This window comes from Microtus oregoni, unplaced genomic scaffold (genome assembly GCF_018167655.1).
Source record: "Microtus oregoni isolate MIOR12 unplaced genomic scaffold, Mior012 000007F_ref0000211, whole genome shotgun sequence".
NCBI lineage: Eukaryota > Metazoa > Chordata > Mammalia > Rodentia > Cricetidae > Microtus > Microtus oregoni.
Window position 1 is genome coordinate 34699721 of NW_024543066.1, and position 19820 is coordinate 34719540.

The 19820-nt window shown below is 43.6% G+C and overlaps 1 protein-coding gene and 1 pseudogene across 2 annotated transcripts; one reads left to right on the plus strand and one right to left on the minus strand.

Moving 5' to 3' along the window:
- The first annotated feature begins 458 nt into the window (after positions 1-458).
- On the plus strand, positions 459-16373 carry LOC121451054 (glutathione S-transferase A6). Of its 2 annotated transcripts, XM_041656532.1 has the most exons (6): positions 524-558; positions 5345-5452; positions 8053-8185; positions 10870-11011; positions 11731-11862; positions 16044-16373. In XM_041656532.1, exons 3-6 carry the CDS (start codon positions 8064-8066, stop codon positions 16164-16166), a joined length of 519 nt encoding a protein of 172 aa, XP_041512466.1. In that variant the 5' UTR covers positions 524-558; positions 5345-5452; positions 8053-8063; the 3' UTR covers positions 16167-16373. The 2 variants fall into 2 exon arrangements, with proteins under 2 accessions (XP_041512467.1, XP_041512466.1); XM_041656533.1 differs by lacking the exons at positions 8053-8185; positions 10870-11011 and having other exon boundaries at positions 459-558.
- On the minus strand, positions 13595-15076 carry LOC121450629 (annotated as a pseudogene).
- Positions 16374-19820: the final 3447 nt, after the last annotated feature.

A 19820-nucleotide genomic window follows, 5' to 3' on the forward strand; every position in this document is an offset into this window, starting at 1 on the left:
CTAATTTCAGAGTGGAAATTTTGTATCTGCCTTTGTTCCCAAGCCCAATCGCCACCCAAAGGCAGCTTAAAAGTAGCTGAGATTGCCGGGCGTTGGTGGCGCACGCCTTTAATCCCAGCACTTGGGAGGCAGAGGCAGGCGGATCTTTGTGAGTTCGAGACCAGCCTGGTCTACAAGAGCTAGTTCCAGGACAGGCTCCAAAACCACAGAGAAACCCTGTCTCGGAAAAAAAAAAAAAAAAAAAAAAAAAAAAAAAAGTAGCTGAGATTATCTACAGTATTTAGTGGTCAACCTTGAAAAGCAAAATATTAACCCGTTGCTTTGCAGAGTTAGAATGACGTAACGGTTTTTCTTTCTAATTGCAAATGGAGACCACGGGCCACCCCCCCCCCCCCCCACACACACACACCCCAACCCCGCCTCCAGCCTCGAACGCTGTGGGTGTGGCTTCTCCCTAACGGGACTCCTCCCCCTTCTCTCAGAAGAACTCACACTAAGTTATAAACAAAAGCACTTGGGTCTCTTTCCTGCTTCGGGAGCAGAGAATTTTCTAGCGAGGTAAGTACTGGCAGAATCGGTTCCCCTACAGGTCTGAATATCCTGCCTTTTAGCTGCTAAGAAAAGCACTTTAGCTTCACGTCCTTCATAAGGGAAGGAGTGTTTTACACTCACGCCGCGCCTTCTTGTGGACGTGCCTAGACAACAGATTTACAGAAATGTTAAAAAAGAAGATTATAGAAAATGAGGAAATGGGAGTCTAATAGTCTGAGAAATTTTATTATCCTTATTACTGGCCCTTAGGTTTCTGTGACTTCCTCACAAGAATTGGCTAGGCACGGTGGACTGAAGTCTTGTTCCTACACTTGGGCAACAGAGAGGATGCCAGAGGAATCTGGAAAACACTGGCAGCCAAGTTACAGACCTCGGGTTGCGTCTCCCGAGGCAATGGGCCTCGTCCTCTTGCTTTTTACCCCTCATTCCCCAGAGCTGCAGCCCCTTCTTTTCCTGCTCACAGAGTGGGAGGGACGAGGACAGGGCCTGCGGTAACGCTTGAGCTTTTTTTAAAATTAGAAAATGTTTAATTTATTCTTTATTAATTTCATATGCGTATGTAACCCATACGCATCCATTCCTCCCCCACCCCACCTCACCCCCCACCCCCACCCCCGTCTCCAAGTTCTTATCCCTCTTTTGTATCTTTTTGGTTTGGTTTGGTGAGTGATCTACCGGGTTTAAGCAGAAAGCCTGGCGTGGGTGGCCTGGCCTCCTTGAGCCCCTCCCCCGTTAGGACACTTGGCAGACTTAGTAGTGGGCAGGACCTTCGTAGGCAGCGTAGCAGTTGTGACTTCCTGAGAGCCACTTCCGCGTTATGCTCAGTGATGCACGACTCTCGGTTCTCTGATTTTTCTCTTTTTCCTGCTTTGAAGGCTTTTAAGCATGGGAAAATTTTCACCTAACCGTGGGGTTTTCTGTGTTGTGGGAGATACTTTCAGTTTCTTTTGGGAGCAGGGTTTGGCAAAGTCCGGAGCTCCTAGGGTTTAGGAGAATTTAAATAAAGTTTTGAGCCCTTGATTGCTTAATGTCTTAGCAAATTAGAGAGCTGGGTAGCCGTTTTCTTTAAACCCTAACCTTTATCTTAATCTATGTCTTCTAGTCTCATTATGAGAAAGGGTAGAGCTTAGCATTTCACAATAATCGCTGCCCTCAGCATGTGCGTTTTAGACTCGTCTTTAAAGGGTTTATTGTATTTATTTGTGTGTGAGGGTGCCTGAGACTGGGTGGGAGCCCAGAAGAAGGCGTTAGATCCCTCCAAGCTGGAGGTGTTTTGGGGAACCCCTGTCTCGTTATGTGGGTGCTGGCGTTCAAAGCTGGTCCTCTGCAAGGGCTGCAAGTGCTCCGCAGAGCCATCTCTCTAGGACTCCTTTATTAGTTTTTAAAGGAAAGCAACAGCCAGAGACTTAGAAAACAAGGGCAGAGAATGTGATGGGTTGATAAAAGTAAATGGGCCGTCACCTGCAATCTGGAGTAACAGTCTTGTGGTGTGTGCACCCAGCCTGATGTGCGTGTCTGCAGGGCACAATCGAAATATGGACTGCATGCAGGAAATGCCAATATTCAAGTGAGGACAAAGTAGAAACTGTCTCTTCTCTTTTAAAAAAAATGTAATCAAAGCAAAACTCTGATTATTAGAACTAGCTAGGCTGTAGTCAATTGGCTGATTGGTTGCCTCGGTGTGGTCAGTTACTTCGCTTAGTACGATGCTGCCTTTGTTTCTTACGCTATTAGATCACATCTTTGGAGTTTGTCAGAACTTTGTAGTGGTACCCTTACGCTTTATTTGTGTGTGTTTGCTTACTATGTGTGTAAGTGTAGGCACGCATGAGCCACCACCCATATGTACGCAGAGGACCTCTTTGGGTAGTTTGTTCTGTTTTTCCACCATAGGATCCGAGGGCAGAATGCTGGTGTTCTGACTTGGGGGCCAAGCAGTTGTACCAACTAAGCCCTCTCAGGGGCCTTTACTTTTCTCTTCTTCTTCCTCCCGTCCACCTTTCCAGTCCTCCTCCATCTGCTTATCAACTTCCCTGTGTTCTCTTTCTATTACTATGTCTTCCTCCTGCTTCCTCCTCCTGCTCCTTCAATATTGAGGGTCCAAAGAGGAGCTGTGGAAAGGTTGCTACTGGAGGCCATGGTTGGGGGTGTGCTGGGCTGGGGAGGCGGGTTTACTGCATTCTATCCTTGTCAGTAAAGCAAGCCCAGAGCTTGCCAGCTTACTTCTGATTGGTTCCTTACCACTTGGAGGGTACTTGTCAGTTTCTTCCCAGTAATTAGGGCAGGGTCAGTCCAGTTTGGGGGCTCAGCACATCCTGCTGAGTTAGGGGCTTACATCTTGCTAGGTCCTTGGTGCAGTTGGTCTGCCAAAACCAGGGGGGCTGTCAAAGTGGGGGCTGGGTGAGGGTCCAGACCCTTCAGCTTCAAAACTAGAGCTTGTTAAGGCCCTTGCAGCTCAGTACATAGGGAGTTACAAGGGGAAAGTAGCTATAGGAGAGGATGCTTACATTTGACCTGGTATGTAAGCCGTCAAGCAGAGTCGGTATTGCCTTGGAGTCACGGTCAATAGAAGAAAGAATGTGACTTATGTCTTACGTAGGAAAATCACAGACTCTCAGACAGACCTTGTGGGGAAAAAAATCACAGTAATTTGGAGTTGCATAGGGTAAACCAGAATTCAAATAACCTCTGGTGCCTCTGGAGGGCACAGGATGCTGATAACGTGTGTGTGTGTGTGTGTGTGTGTGTGTGTGTGTGTGTGTGTGTGTGTAAATACTCAGGTGTGAGTGCAGGCGCCCATGGAGGTCAGAAGAGGTTTACTGGATCCCAGGGAACTGCAGTTACAAGCAGTTGTGGGCCACCTGATAGGGGAACTATTTTCTGGTCTTCTGTAAGACCAGCAAGAACTCTCAACTGCGGACCCAGATCTCAAACTTTTCAAGCAGGTTTGTTAGACACCAGTGAGGGGCAATGACAATCTTAAGGATAAGAAGCCTGACCTCTGAGGGGTAAGAAAAGTGCCGGATGATGCTGACCCTGCAGGCAGAATCCTCCCTTCCTCCAAAAGCCTGGGGCTTTATTTTCACGCTGGCAGATGTCACCCGTCTACGACAAGCTACGGCAATGATGACTTCTGAATGAAAAACTACAGCCACTTCAGGGTACATTCTGTTTTCTCACACGGACACAAGTCCGTAGTCAGGAGTAGATTTAAACCTCGTTAGTGCAGAAACAGGATCAGGTGGGCGTGTCTCTCTCTGTCCGTCATCATTGCTTCATACATAAGAAATGCCCCACAGGGTTGTGGAAGGGAAATGGCTTTGGGCTTTTAAGAAAGACTAGTAGATTGCATGTAAATTAGAGGCGTGTGTGTGTGTGTGTGTGTGTGTGTGTGTATAAGACTGAACAACCCAACAATCCAAAAGTGTGGTTTGTTTTCGAGTGTGCACCTCATCCACGCTTGCCTGAGTCTGCTACTGATTTTGCCTTTTATGTTTGCATCTTGCACACAGCTTGCCTGAGCCTGCTTCCCATCTGGCCTGTTCTCAGTCTGAGGTGCTTTCTGACTCCTTTCTGTGTGCTGTTCTCTCTCTTGGGCAGCTCAGAAGAGAGCCGTGGTTCTCGGCCTGAAGGGAAGTGACTGGGAGGCACTGCACCAAGAGAACAGTGGACAAAGGCTGTAGACATTTTTGGCTGTCATAAAGAGTGTTGGGAGAGACTACAATATAATGCCGGCGGTTGCTTAGTTAATATCCTGCAGTGATGGGCATAGACTCCTGAAACAAAGATTACCTCCTTGGCCCAGAAAGTCAGTCGTGTGGGGGCACTGCAGGAAAGAACAAGCTGCGTGAACTCATACAGCTACTACCAGTGAAAGGTGCTTTTTTGATCTCGCCCCCAACCATAGGTGCCTTGTAGCAACATGAATGGAACCCAGATTGTTTACCTTTAACATACAAGACACACTCTTGAGATTTCCTATGATTTTAAAACATGAATGCTACTTAGAACCTATGGTGTATTTTCCAGTTCACTAATAAAGAATGATGTGGAGCTTGCAAACTATGTTTACGGGGAAATTCCAAGATGTTAGTGTCAAATGAAGTGCATTTGAAAATGTAAGGTGTTCCACATCATTTTATCTGTAGAGACGCCAGTGTCTCTTCTAGTAATTGAATGAGGATGGAAATGACAAGCTGCCCGTTCCTCACCAGACACTAGACAAACCAGTCATGTTAACCTCAATATAAAGTTACCGTAAGGACTGCCCTTCTCATAGGTTGTGAAGTAAAACTCAGTGTAGACGTGGGAAATCTAGTTGTGGTAGAAAAAGAATCCCTCCTGCAGTGAGAAGAATTAGCCTTTGTCTCCAGCCAGAGTGAAGCTGAGCTAGACCTTCTGAACAAAGCGACACAGGAGCCAAAGGGCTAGGGAGAGACCTTGTTCTGGCCCCTTCCCCTTGTCAGTGATGTCTCCAGGTTTCAAGGCTTGCCAGATCCCAGGCTCCTCCGCTGTGGGCTTGAGGCTGCTCAGTTTACATCCTCCAAGAGTGGTTTGGCTTGGGAGTGGTTTGGTGCAATTTCAAGATGGTGGTCCTTGGCGGGTGAGAATGGATCAAAAGTCTGACCGGGATTCCTAGCAGCCTTGAGGGGAACCGATAGGTAGTTCTTCTGAACTAACTTTTCTTCTTCAACAGTACAGTTTTTCTGTACGGTTTTATTAGTAACCATAATTCCTAATTATGGTTACATTTAGCTTCTGTACATTCTTTCATTCATTTATTTGTACTTAGTGACTCTGAGGAGCTACTACCATGGCGGGAAAGCCCGTGTTCCATTATGATGAGGCCCGGGGTAGAATGGAGTCTGTCCGGTGGCTCTTGGCTGCAGCTGGAGTAGAGGTAAGGTTTGCATCCTCAGATGGAACTAAAACTGACTGTGTCATATGTTTCCTCATATCAGTCAGGAGCATCCAAATGCAGAAATACTCGTAATTCTTTCGAATGACTCTATTTTTGAAAGATTCTACTAGCTCAAATATAATAATATTTGACATATGATATTAAGTATAAAAGGTATAAAGGCATTTGAGGTTTTTATTTTATTTGTGTGGAAGTATGTCTGAACCACAAGCATGACTGTTGCTCTTGAAGGCCAGAAGAGGGCATCAGATCCCCAGAACTAGAGTTACAGACAGTTGTGAACCAACATATGGGTGCTGTAAATTGAACCGGGATCATCTGGAAGAGTGCTAAACCACTGAGCCATCTCATTAACTCCCTAACTGAGGGTTTTTATATAGTTTGCAGTGTATCCAAGGCTGGCCATGAACTTATCATCCTCCTGCCTCAATTCCAGAATGGAGCCATTGCGTGGGCATGTGCCGCCCATGTCTGGCCAAACTGATTGCATTTGTAGCAAATACTGGCTACTCCTCAGAGCATGGGATCTGTCTCTGACAGCCTGTCATGACGGCCTTTCATACTAAAGTGATTGTTCTCAGGATGAGCTTTAATTTCTAGAGACAGATAAAGAGCAGAGTCACCAATATTCAGTTGCTTTAAAGAACAATGGCAATGGGTTTTTGATCCTACTGCACGTACTGGCTTTGGGGGAGCCTAGGCAGTTTGGATGCTCACCTTACTAGATCTGGATGGAGGTGGGTGGTCCTTGGACTTCCCACACGTCAGGGAACCCTGATTGCTCTTCGAGCTGATGAGGGAGGGGGACTTCATCGGGGAGGGGGAGGGAAATGGGAGGTGGTGGCGGGGAGGAGGCAGAAATCTTTAATAAATAAATTAATTAATTAAAAAAAAGAAATAAGGAAATGAAAACATAGCGTGAGGAAATAACAAGGCAGCATTAGAATTCAGGTACATCATCTGTCTCGAGTACACACACACCTGAATATTTCTAAGTGGTTCGAACGGCTTCGTGAGTTATTATCCACAACAAAATGAATTATAGGTCATATAACTGTACTGAGAGTGAGATTTAACAATGACTTCAAGGCCAGAAAAACACAAAAAATGTAGTGTTATAACGAACCTGTGCCATCATCAGAACCATATTTTTTTTCATATTTTTTATTTTGTTCGTGTGTTTTCACGTGTGTGCATACACATGCTACGGATGCACAGGTAGAGGCTGGAGGATATTGTGTGGGTGCTTCTTCTATTCCTCAACCTCACAAGCCAGAAGGGTCAAACTCAGGTTATCAGACATGGCAGCAACCGCCATTACCAGCTAAGCCATCTTGCCAACCTTGGTTAATATTCTTTAAAAACGTCCAACCAACCACAGAAGATCACGAAAGTCATGGTCCTTTTACTGTTTTCCTGTGAGCACTATGGACCTTTCTTTAAACTGAGAATTCTACCATGAATTTCAGGAGAGGAAATTCTAGTTAATATTGTACTGTGTGACGAACAAGACTCATGTCACTAACAGCAATCATGTAAATTATAAACTAGGTCGTATAGAGACTATCCTGGTTTGTTTTCTGTTGCCATGATAATATACTGACTAAGTGCTGGAGAAATGGCCCAGTGGTTAAGAGCATTCGCTGCTCTTCGAGAGGATCCAGGTTTGATTCCTAATACTGTATCTGTATCTCCATTTCTAGATGATCTGATGCCCTCTTCTGGTCTTTGAAGATACAGACATGCAAGTGATATATAGATATATATTCAAGCAAAACACCTATATACATAGCTTTTTTAACTTAAAAATAAAGCACTGGCCAAGACCTGCTTTGGGTGAAAAGGTCTATTTGGCTTATATATCAAGCCAAATTATTTGAAGGAAGCTGAGACAGGAACTCAGGCAACCCCCCCGGGAGGATTGCTGCACTGGCTTGTATAGCTAGCTTCCTTTTGTAGTTCAGACATGCCTGCCTAAGAATAGCACCACCCATGGTGGGCTGCCCTAATCAATTAGCAATGAAGGAAATACCGTACAGACATGTCCATGAAGCAGTCCTAGCCGGCCTGACACTAGTTCTTGTAGACCAGGTTGGCCTTGAACTCACAGAGATCTGCCTGCCTCTGACTCCCGAGTGCTGGGATTAAAAGCGCCAAGCTAAAAATTTTCTAAACCTTGCTTTATTTATTTATTTATTTATTTATTTATTTATTTTACTGTGTTCAACCTGCATGTATGCCTGCAGGCCAGAAGAGGGCACAAGAAGGGGTGGTGATGGTGCACGCCTTTAATCCCAGCACTCGGGAGGCAGAGGCAGGCGGATCTCTGTGAGTTCGAGACCAGCCTGGTCTACAAGAGCTAGTTCCAGGACAGGCTCCAAAACCACAGAGAAACCCTGTCTCGAAAACAAACAAACAAAAAAAAAATCTGATTACAAGTGGTTGTGAGCCACCATGTGGTTGCTGGGAATTGAACTTAAGGACCTCTGGAAGAGAAGCCAATGCTCTTAACTGCTGACCCATCTCTACTGAACCCATAGATTTTTTTCTTAACTCTCTCTGTTTTCTTTTCTTAAAAGATGGAGTTCTGATGTTCCAACAAGTGCCCATGGTGGAGGTGGATGGGATGAAACTGGTGCAGACCAGGGCCATCCTCAACTACTTTTCCAGCAAATACAACCTCTATGGGAAGGACATGAAGGAGAGAGCCCTGTACAGTATATTTTTATTTTGATACCAATGGATATCATGAGAAGGATTTAAGTCCTCTTTGAATGATCAGATCAATTTCAGGGGGTCATGGTCACCAATAGGCTTGCCTTGGTATTTATACTGGGTTGAAGTACAGTGGAGTCCTATGGAGATGAGGGACGAGTAACGTTATAGTGGATCCTGGTGACCATAATGATAGCCAAGGATGTTCTGAGATAGAACACAGGGCTAGAGGCTTGAGAACTCTCATCAGCTTTGAATTTGGGAGAACAGTGAAACCATTTCTCCAGGAGCTCAGGCTTTTCAGAAGCTGGATGCTCATAACACGAAGTCTAGAGATGGAGTGGCAATGGAAGGATTTTATCTGCCGACTTTCAGTGTCCAGGAAGGCTCATGGTCAGGACCAGGAAACTAAGCTACTGACCAATTATATAGACTAGCCCAGTCTTCAAGGGTTAGTAGAATCGGGGTGCCCAAGATTCTGGAGTCCCTTCACTTCAATCAGTGCCACCAATCCTGGCAGGTGGCTTCTCAGTTGTGCTAGACCGTTTTATTAGCATTCAGTCAGCTGTGGTGGCCGGGGACATAGCTCAGTTAGTAAAGGACCTCTTGTCCAAGCATGCACATTAAAGATGCCATATCCAGCACCCATAGAAAGGCTGTGTGCAAGAGTATGCATCTGTAACTCCAGGGCTGGGCGGCAGAAACCAGTGAATCCCAGGTGCTTGCAACTGGTCTAGCAGAAAGATTTGAGCTCCAAGTTTATAAGAGCATAACTCATTAAAGGTGGAAGGCAATCAAAAATATACCTAGCATTGACCTCTGACCTCCATATGCCCATACATTGATGAGGAGTAGGCAGAAGCTGCTTGTTCATTCCTGGCTGCACGGTCCTGAAATAGTCACACAGAAACTATATTAATTAAAACACTGCTTAGTCTACTAGCTTGGACTTCTTATTAGCCAACTCACATCTTAAATTAACGCATTTCTGTTATTTTGTATTTTACCACGAGGCTCTTGGATTGCCGGTAAAGTTCCAGGGCATCTGTCTCCCTGATTCTGCCTTCTTTCTCCCAGCATGCAATTTAGTTTCCCTGCCCAGCTCTATTTTGCCCTGCCACAGGCCAAAGCAGCTTCTTTATTAACTAATAATAATAAAACATCTTAACAGCATACAGAGGGGAAGCCCACATCAATGATGGCGCGCACGCACACACACACACACAATTTTTTTTTAAAGAAAGTAAAATCTGGTATGAAATGTTGATATGAAAAGACTCCAGATAAGTTCAACAGAGCAGATCTCTGAGATCTATTACAGACAGCCTGTCAGAAGTGAAAGGGCATGGAGAAAAATGCGTGTCAGAAACCTGTGAGAGAAGTTACTAGACGTAAGGAGTTCATCACCAGAGGCTTGGGCCCACTGCGCATGCTTATAGGGATTCCAAGGATAGTGCCAATCACTTCCATCAGGAAAGCCGAGGTGATTGCAAAAGGTCAAGGTAGAGCAGAGCCACAAAGGAGAAAGGAGGGAGTCGGGTCCAGCCTCCCTAGAAGACCATCAGGACACAGCTGAACACAAAAGGAAATGCACGGGCAGGCAGTACAACTAGGAAGACGGAACAGAACAGTGAGGGCGTGTCTGCATCTTGGTCCCAACCTGAAAGGTGAAGGGATTAAACTTCCCAATTAAAAGATATGCTATGTAGTGGTGGCACACGCCTTTAATCCCAGCACTCGGGAAGCAGAGGCAGGTGGATCTCTGTGAGTTCAAGGCCAGCCTGGTCTACAGGAGCTAGTGCCAGGACAGGCTCCAAAGCTACAGAGAAACCCTGTCTCAAAAAACTAAAATAAATAAATAAATAAATAAATAAAAGATATGCTATGTGAAGAATCCCCGAAAGAACAAAACTGGAGGTATCACAGGACTGACTTCAAAATGTGCCACACAGTGATGGCCTCTAAGCTAGTATGGGACTGGCATGAAACCAGAAGCAGTGCAATAGCATGGAATTGAGATCCCTGGTGCATAGGAGTGTGCATCCACTCGACTGCTTTGCAACAGACGCAAATACCTACTCTAGAGTCATGGCTATCTACATGCACCCGGGTGAAATTAGACCTATATAGGCCACACTTGGCCTAGATGTTATGCGTTACAGAAAAGAGCCCCAAAAGAACAAAAGACATATATTCAAAGCTTGAAACTATAAAGTGACTGAGAGAACTTGTAACATTTAAAGAAGGCAGACTGTGTGGTAGGAAAGGCACCAAGGAGCACCTGAGTTCTCCCAGGGACTGGCAAGCTCTCAGGTTTTACTGCTGATACCCATACCCTGTTCACAGAAAAAACCAAAGCAGATGAGGGAATCCATTTGTAGATGCATGAGTCCTACCAAGGTCTCTCCTCATAGAGGACAGAAGGGACTCTGGAGAAGTCCCCAAAGCTCCTAGGTATACTTGGCCACATGTACAAAAAGGTTTTAGGCACGTGTGTTCCTTACAGATTTCTCTAAGAAACTAAAACTATAAGTAAAAGTCAAAACTAATGTCTGACACAGCCCGAGAGGAAGGGGCAGGAGGTGGGGGTGGTATCTACCGATGCTCTGTTCTCTAAGATTTTCAAACTGAAAAATGTCAGGCAGGATGTGGTGGACAGTTGTGTTGTTCTGGTCTTTCAGGATTGACATGTATTCGGAAGGTTTAGCAGATTTGAATGAGATGTTTATTCTCTACCCATTCGACCCACCTGGGGTCAAAGAAGCAAATATTGCCCTGATGAAAGAGAAAGCAACAAACCGTTACTTTCCTGCCTTTGAAAAGGTTTGCAGAAGCTGTTTGTACTTCAAGACCAATGATACTGGTGGGGACGCGATGCCTTATACCTGTAAGCCCAGCACTCAGGAGGCTGAGACAGAACTCGGGCTAGGCTGTTGAACAGCATGCGTTAGATGAATGGCATTACAAAAGACTTACAGGGCTCTATAAAAAGAGTTTAGAGCAGGGGTTCTCAACCCTCCCAAGGCGTGGACCCTTTAATACAGTTCTTGATGTTGTGGTGACCCCCAACCAAAGAATTATTTCCTTTGCTACCCTTATTTTGCTACTGTTATGAATTGTATTATAAATATTTGATATGTGACCCCAAACCTTGTACCAGAGTGTGGTCTAGCTATTGCCACAGCAAAGAAGTCATGCACTGTGTGAGTTGTGCAACCACTGCTATGTTTTAACTATTCTGGAGACTGGAAAGGAGATCAAAGTGCTGGCAGATGCAGTGCAGATGAAAGCCTGATTCCTGTTTCATGGGGAGCCAACCTCTAGAAGCGTCCTCGACGAGCCAATGGGTTAAGGAACCCCCCGCATCCTTTTATAAGGGAGTTGGTGCCATTCTTCAGGGTCTCCTGCTTAGTTACTAATTTGAACCCCAGAGCGCCTGTCTACTAACAGAATGATGCTTAGGGTTAGGGTCTCAACAGGAGGAGGAAGGGGGCCCCATTCTGGTTCTGTGGGTTCAGGATGTCTTCTCTTGAATTCTCTAGGTGTTAAAGAGCCACGGACAGGACTACCTCGTTGGCAACAAGCTGAGCAAGGCTGATATTCACCTGGTTGAAATGATCTACAACATGGAAGAGCTGGATCCCAACATTATAGCCAACTTCCCCCTGCTTCAGGTGAGCTGTCTTATACTTCCCCGCCAGGGATCTGATGTTTTGGCTCAGACAGGTAGCATGTGATCTCTAACCTGCACCCTTATCCCTTGGACTCAAAAATGAACTTACGGGCATTGTTCTTAGGCTTTCAGAAAATCTTGTTCTGTAAGAAAAGCAATTGGATGCTATCCCAGAGGACTCAGCAGCTCTGTCCCATCCACCCTCTTATCCCATCGACACCTTTTTTTTCTTGGTCTCTGGGACATCAGCATCCTAGGTGGGACTTTGTCTTTGCAGAGCTCATCAGAGCTGATCTCTTTCTGTCTGATCTCAGCTTTCACCCCTACTTGTCAAATATTGATTTTCCTCTGGTATAGACACCCACACACGTGCATGCACACACCTGCACATCAAAACTGTCTTTATCTCAGTGTAAAAGTGTGGTTATTATTGACACTTGATTGGTGTAATGTTTATATTCTTTTTTTCTTTTCAAAGAAATGGGTTCTATTAGGACTGTCCCATCCCGTCTCCTGCCTCTGACTAGACCCCTTACCACCTGAAATAATTTCACTTTTGTGTTCCTTAATATATTCCACTACTCTCATTTATCCTCTCCTTTATTCATTCATTCATTCATTTTTAGTTTTAGGGATTCTGTTTTATTTTTTTCCATTTTTGGTCTTTCGGGACAAGATACACTCCTGGCTGTTTTGGAACTCACCTGGTAGACCAGGCTTGCCTCAAATTCACTGAGATTGGCCTGCCTCTACCTCCCAAGTGCTGGTATTAAAGGCATATGCCATCATTGCTCAGCCAAATAGATGTGAAGTTCCTCCTCATCATCATCCTCATCCTTTTTGTTTTTTTGTGTTTTTCGAGACAGTATTTCTCTGTGTAACTGCTCTGTTGCTGCCTCCCAAATGCGGGGATTAAAGGCGTGAGTCACACTGCCAGCTCTTCCTCTCCCTTTAACTCCCCCACAATACATTTTCTACATTCATGTCACGCATCTAAAACACATTGACATCCGTGTATTTAAATCTGTTTTCTGCATATGAGTGAGACATATTCTTTTGTCCTCTTCAGCCTAGTTTATTTTGTTTAACACAGAGATCTCCAGTTCCATTCATTCTCCCTCAAATGTCATCATTTCATCTGTTAAGGATGAACAAAAGTCCACTGTAACTGTCCCACATTGTAGCTTTGTATTTATCGATTTGTATATATTAAACCGACTTTGCATCTCCAGAAAGAAACAGAGTGTATGATCTTAATGTGTTCTTAAATTAGATTTGGATTTGACTTTTTTTTAAAAAAAAATACAGCTTCAGAACATTTCTGTGTTTCACTAAGACTTCCCTAGAGGACATGACAAACCTGTCATCACCTTTACTCCCATACCGCCCACAAAGAGCTAGTGAGCTCGAATACCATGAAGTAGTACGAACAGTTTCAAGGAGTGGAACCTTGAGTGACAAAGAACACTGTCTATTTAATTATAAAAATGTTTACGTATAAAGGAAGGGAGGGAGGGAAGGAGAGAGGGAGGGAAGGAGGGAGGGAAAGAGGGAGGGCAAGCAAATGGACAATGGTGGTTTCAGATTGAAAAGACCACTCACATTTCATGTCATACATCTGATCTTAGCTAGCTTAGATATAAATAGGCTAACTATCTTACAAAATATTCACCACAGCAGGCTGTATGCACCTGTTCCAATCGCTGGTGTACCCCTTAACTCTTCCAGCTCAATTACTTCCCAGCCTGTTGGGTCTGCCAACAACGGGACATAGATACTCCCTTTGATACAGTCTTGGTTATGAAACTGCTATGTCTGTCCATCAGATCAGTAGACAAGACAGCCCATCTGCCAGACCATCAATAAAATCAAACAACTGACCAATATATGTGTGGAGGGACTGTGAAATTCATTCTTTTCAGATGCTCGTGCATTTTACAAATACCTCCCATGCACCCATTCACAGACTCATAGCCAATGTAGTTCCTGTCGTCTGGCCTCATGGTAGGCTGTACTAGCAAAATGGTGTGAGAATCACACCAAATGCTTTGTTATACCACCATCAACATTTATTGACAATTTTTTTTTTGTCTGTGTCTATTGAGAAATTGTACTGCAGGAGTTATGGGCAGTTTCTTCATTCATTTGCTTGTTCGGTTTTTGGTGTTGTCCTTAATCTGTTTTTGAGATGAGTATAGCACTCTAAATGAAAATAGCTCCCTCAGATATCTGAAAAATCGGTTCTCAGTTGGTGGGACTATTTGGGGAAGTATAAGAGGTGTGGCCTTGCTGGGGGAAATATGTCACTGGGGAGTGAGTGCCCTTTGGGCATTTATAGTCCCACCCCACATCCAGTTTGCTCTCCCTCTCCATTCTTGGGGTTGAAGATGTGAGCTCTCAGCGCCCTGCTTCGGTCACCACGCCTACCGCCTAGTGTATGCCTCCCACCATGATAGACTCTTATGGATCTGGAACCACAAGCCAAAATAAACTCTTTCCCCTATAAGCTGTTTTGATCATGGTGTTTTATCTCAGCAGTAGAGGAGTGTCTACTATTGAAATGTAACACTGACTGAATTTATATGGTTCGTGTTGTAATGTCTCTCACCTTCTATTTCTGTCGTTCTGTGAAGCATTAGTGTTAAGCCATCTTTAAAGGTATGGTAGGATTCAGCAGTGGTATTCATGCAGTCCTGGGATTGCTTTGTAGGGAGATTCTAAATTATCTTTGCTTTTTGAGAATTGTTTAATCAATTCTTTGATTTGATTTTGGTAGATAACATGTCTAGTTATTCATCTATGGCATATCTTTTCAAAATATTCTTAATGATCATTGTAATTTCATTCTAATCCATTATACTATCCCTGTTTTTATCTCTAATGCTCTTGATTTGGGGCTTCTCTTTCCCTTTTTGTTAGATTTGTTAGAAGTTTTCAATTGTGTTCATATTTTTTAAACCAACTCTCTATTTGCCAGAGTCTATGTGTATTGCTTATTTATTTTGTTGTTCTGTGATGGGATTTCAAATACCTGAGAATGCCTCAAACCCACTGTGTAGCTAGAGATAGCCTTCAACTTCACACCCCCCTATCATTACCTTCCCAGTGCTAGGATTACAGGTATGTGCTGGTGCACCTCATTTGTTCAGTGTTGGGGATTGAATCCCGAGTTTTGTACATGCTAAACAAGCACTGCCAACTAACCTAAATCCCATGCCGATGATGTATTTATTATTCTCTTAATTTGGATTCCATTCATTTATGCTCTGATATTTATTGCTTCCTATTGCTTTTGAACTTGGCTTGCTCTTGTCTTTTTTTAAAACGGTGAGGTACATAATTCGGTTATTTATTTGAGAACTCTCTGACTGGCTAATGTATACACTGGTAGCAGTAACTTTCCTCCTAAAGCTGTCTTGGCTCTGTCACAAAGGTTCTGTTCAGTTGTGCTTTCATTCGCCTGTGATTTGAGAAATTTAGCAATTTCTTCCCTGGTATCCTTCTTGTTTGTTTGTTTTGTTTTGTTTTTTGTTGCTGTTTTTCTAGAGAGGGTTTCTCTGTAGCTTTGGAGCCTGTCTTGCAACTAATTCTTGTAGATGAGGCTGGCCTTGAACTCAGAGAGATCCTCCTGCCTCTGCCTCCTGAGTGCTGGGATTTAAGGCATATGCCACCACTGCCTGGCTCCCCCCTGTTATCTTTCATGACACTCTTCATTCAAGGGTGTATCGTCAGTCCCTAAGTATCCACTTACTTTCTTCAATTTCTCCTGTGAGAGTACCATATCAGATGACACAGTAAGCTATTTTTTAATTTGTTAATATTTACAGTATTTCCTGTCCTTGGTTCCAGCTCAGCTTTCCCTGAGTAGATATATGACAGACTGGTTTTCTTCCTTGAATTCTTCCAGAGTCATGAACTACAAGGGTAGGGTGTAAGAAAGACTGTAAGGGTGACGGAACTCAGTAAAGCCTTAACAAACCATTCAAAGTGCTAGTGGGCTTCATGTAAAGTGTTTTGCCTTTTCGTCTTATTTTCATTGTCTTTGCCTATCTGTAGCTGCCACACTCAAGCTGGTGGAGGAACTCAGATTCCCTAGGCTGTGCTACAGGCTGCCTTTGTCTTTGGGCTTCTCCATAAGGCTATGGTTTGATTAATTAATTAATTAATTAATTTTCTCTGCAGGCTCTGAAAACCCGAATCAGTGACATGCCCACCATAAAGAAGTTTCTGCAGCCTGGCAGCCAGAGGCAGCCTCCCGTTGATGAGAAAAGCATACTAAAAACAAGAAAGATTTTCAAGTTTTAATGAAGAGACATGGACCCTGCACTACACCTACATCCTGATCCTGAAGACTGAGACAATGAGCTCTCTCACGTATGCGTATTAGTGAAACAGTGGGCTCCAGGACACAGTTTAAAGAAAAGTCTTTTACTTAGGGTAGGCTGTGGGATTGCTTTTCTAATTTCCTGACATAACTCTTTCCTGTAATAAAAAAATTAATACAAAAATGAAGATTATGTGGCTTGTTTTATAGTTCCGGCATCTTTCATATTATCTATCAAAGAGTCAAGTTTAGAAATGTCACTTGATGTTCTTAGGTTTACAGAGTCATGGCTGTAATTCTAGAGTACCCGGAGTGACGATGTTTTATTTTCTTCTTAGAGACTTATTTTTATTTTGGTCTTACTTGTTTATTCATTTGTTTTGAGACAGTGCCTCGCTTTGTAACCTTTGCCGTACTGGAACTTGCTATGTACACCAGGCTGACCTCAAACTCGCAGAGAAATGCCCCTCTCTGCCTCCAGAGTACTAGGATTAAGGATGTGTGTCACAATACCTGTCTGGGATTTTATTATTATTTTAATAATAAAAATTTTAGTTTTTATTAGCTATTTCTCTGAAAACCCTTCAGTTTTATTTGGTCATTTAAGAGGATTAGAGTTTGGTTTTATTTGTATGTTTGTTTATAATTTATTTATTTTGATTTATGTGTGTGAATATTATACCTATATGCATGTATATGTACCATGTGTGTGCCTGGTACTCAGAGGCCAGAAAATGGTGAGGGTATCAGATTCCCTGGAATCAGAGTTACACATGTTTGTGAGGTGCCATGTGGGTATTGGGAATTGAATCCATGTCCTCTGCAAGAGCAGCAAGTGCTCTTAAATGTTGAGCCATTTCTCCATCCCTAATGGTAAGTTTTAATTATTAACTCAACACAGTCAATAGTCACCTGGGAGAGAGTCTCAAGAGACTGTCTAAACAGGTTGTCTAAACATGGGCATGTCCGTGGAGATTTGTTTGCCCTGTGTTAATTGTTATGTGAAGACCCAGACCACTGTGGTGACACCATTCCCTGGGGTTGGGTTCTGGAGTGCATTTCGGAGTAGAGAAGATGGGCTGAGTAGTAAACATTGGAGGAGTCCTGTCTCTGCTCTTGACTTTCTGTGACCAGCTGCTTCAGGCTCCTGGGTGAGGACCTCACAGTGATGGACTGCAACCTGTAACTGAGAGCCGAACAAACCTCTCCTCTCTTAAACTGCTTTAGTCGGGGCATTTTATCACAGCAGCAATCAACGGAGCTAAGATACACTCTTACGTGAGAAATTTAGAACTGGGCATCAGCTTCCTGTGTGCTGTTAAACTCCGTTTGCTGGGTTCACACATCTTGATTCATAAAAATATAGCAGGACTTTACTTCAAAACTCCATTCCACATGGTGGTATATGCCTTTAATTCTAGCACTCGGGAGGCAAAAGGAGGCAGATCTTTGTGAGTTCAAGGCCAGCCTGGTCTACAAGAACTAGTTCCAGGACAGGAACCAAAAAAAAAAAAAAAAAAAAAAAAAAAAAAAAAAAAAGCTACCGAGAAACCCTGTCTCGAAAAATAAAAAAATTAAAAAAAAATTAAATTAAACTTTGAATCACACATTTAAGAATACAGATACTTAAAACATGGTATCATATCTTTCTTTTTAGAAATCCCTCCTGGTTGTCTAGAAATATATTTCATTAAAAACTGCATTTGAAACATGATCTTGCAGCAGCTGCATTTGCCTCCACTGGGCTGGCACAAAATTGGGCCTGACAGCAGCTAATCTTGTCTTAGGAAAGGGACTCACAACAGATGGATTCTGAGGAGGGACAGTATTTGTCTTCAGTTGTGTATGAAGCTCATAACAGTGAGCACACCAGGTTCCAATGGACAATTCCAAACCCATAGCCACACTGCTGGTCCTGGATAAAATCAGCAGCTCACAAAACAAAACAAAAACAAAAACAAAAAAAACCGCAGGAGTGTGGAAATGTCGTTGTGGGAGGAAGAAAGGGACTTGTAGGAGGAGGGGATGGAGAAAGGATCGAAAGGAAAGAACTGAAAGCAAACAAAATGCAATGTACACCTGTATAAAATTCTCAAAGAACAAATTAAATTGATAGAAAAATAAACTGAACCATCATTAAAATGTTATAGCTCTGCACCATGTAACTTTGCAAGAACATTTCTGGAAGTTTTCTGAGCACAGTCTGTTCTTTGCTATGTTATGTAACAGTTTGAGGAGTTGTGTAACTATGTGGAGCTGAGGCCAGGCTTTGGGAGTGCTGCTTCCAATAAGTCCTCTGTTTCTATTCAAGCCACAAGTGGCATGGGAGTCACTGAATTTCACTGTCTGGTTCTTTGCTCTGTCCCCTTTTCCATGCTGCTAAGACAGAAGAGCATCTATCCGATGTTGGCTGGACCTAATCAGCACGTCCCTCTCCTTCACAAAGACTGCATAGCACATCCACGTGCATACATTCATAGGCAAAACACATAAAAAACTAAAGTACACTTGTTGTTCTTGTTTTTAAATCTTGCAAAACTAGTTTGGTAGGGTCTTGAGATAAAGGTAGGCAGTTAAAATTAGAGGCTGCCCTTCCAGTGGACCCAGCAGCTTCATGTGACCACAAAGATCTGTATCTTCAGTTCTGGGGAAACCAGTACGCTCTTTGGCTCTTTCTTTGGCCTCCCTGGGCACCAGGTACACGTACGGCAAACAGACACACATACAGGACACTCATCGACATAGAATAAAAATATGCTAAAGCTGGTTTTGTTAGACCTTGCTGCCTTTGGTTGTAGTGTAGAACAAACAGCAGGCTGAAGCACAAAGATGAGGATACTCTGGTCCCCAGCATAGGTGATATGGATTGTAAACAGAGCACAGAAAGCAGAGGACTGGAGGGGACCGTCCATCACAAGGTGGGCGTGTGTTGCGTGAAGTTGGGTGGCCAGAAGAGGGTATCAGATCCTCTGGAACTGGAATTACAGACAGTCATGAGTCACCATGTGGGTGCTGGGCGCTGAACCTGTATCCTCTGCAAGAGCAACAAACGCTCTTAACTACTGAGTCATCTCTCCAGTCCCCCTACGGCTTTTGAAAAGATTGATTTTTAAAATGATGTCTAATTATGTATATGTATGTATCTCTGTATATGTGAGGGCAGGAGCTTGCTGAGATCTGAGCTATCAGATGCCCCTCAAGCTGGAGTTGTAGATGAGTGCAAGCTGCCTCAGTAGGTGATGGGAACCAAACTTAGGGCCTCTGTAGTAGCAGAATGTTCTCCTAAATGCTGAGCTGTCTCTGTAGCCCAGTTCTTAACATTTGTTAAAGACAGTAAGCAACTGGGTTTGGTGCGTGTATTTGCTATAATACACTATCCATTGTTATTTAAAGCATAATTCCACTTGTAAAAAAATGGGCTGATTGTGGTGATGGTGGTGACAGCTGGTGCCTCAACCCACTGCCAGTTAACTACATCTCCATCATATATATCAAAAGGCCCTGTACAATCTCCAGCCTCCTCCATGTAGGTTTCAGAAGTACACTCTGTGGTGGTCATACGATAAAGAAAAGGCATATTTCTCTACAATTGTCCTGACCTTTAGTGATGCCTGCCTACAGTTCATGAGACCTTT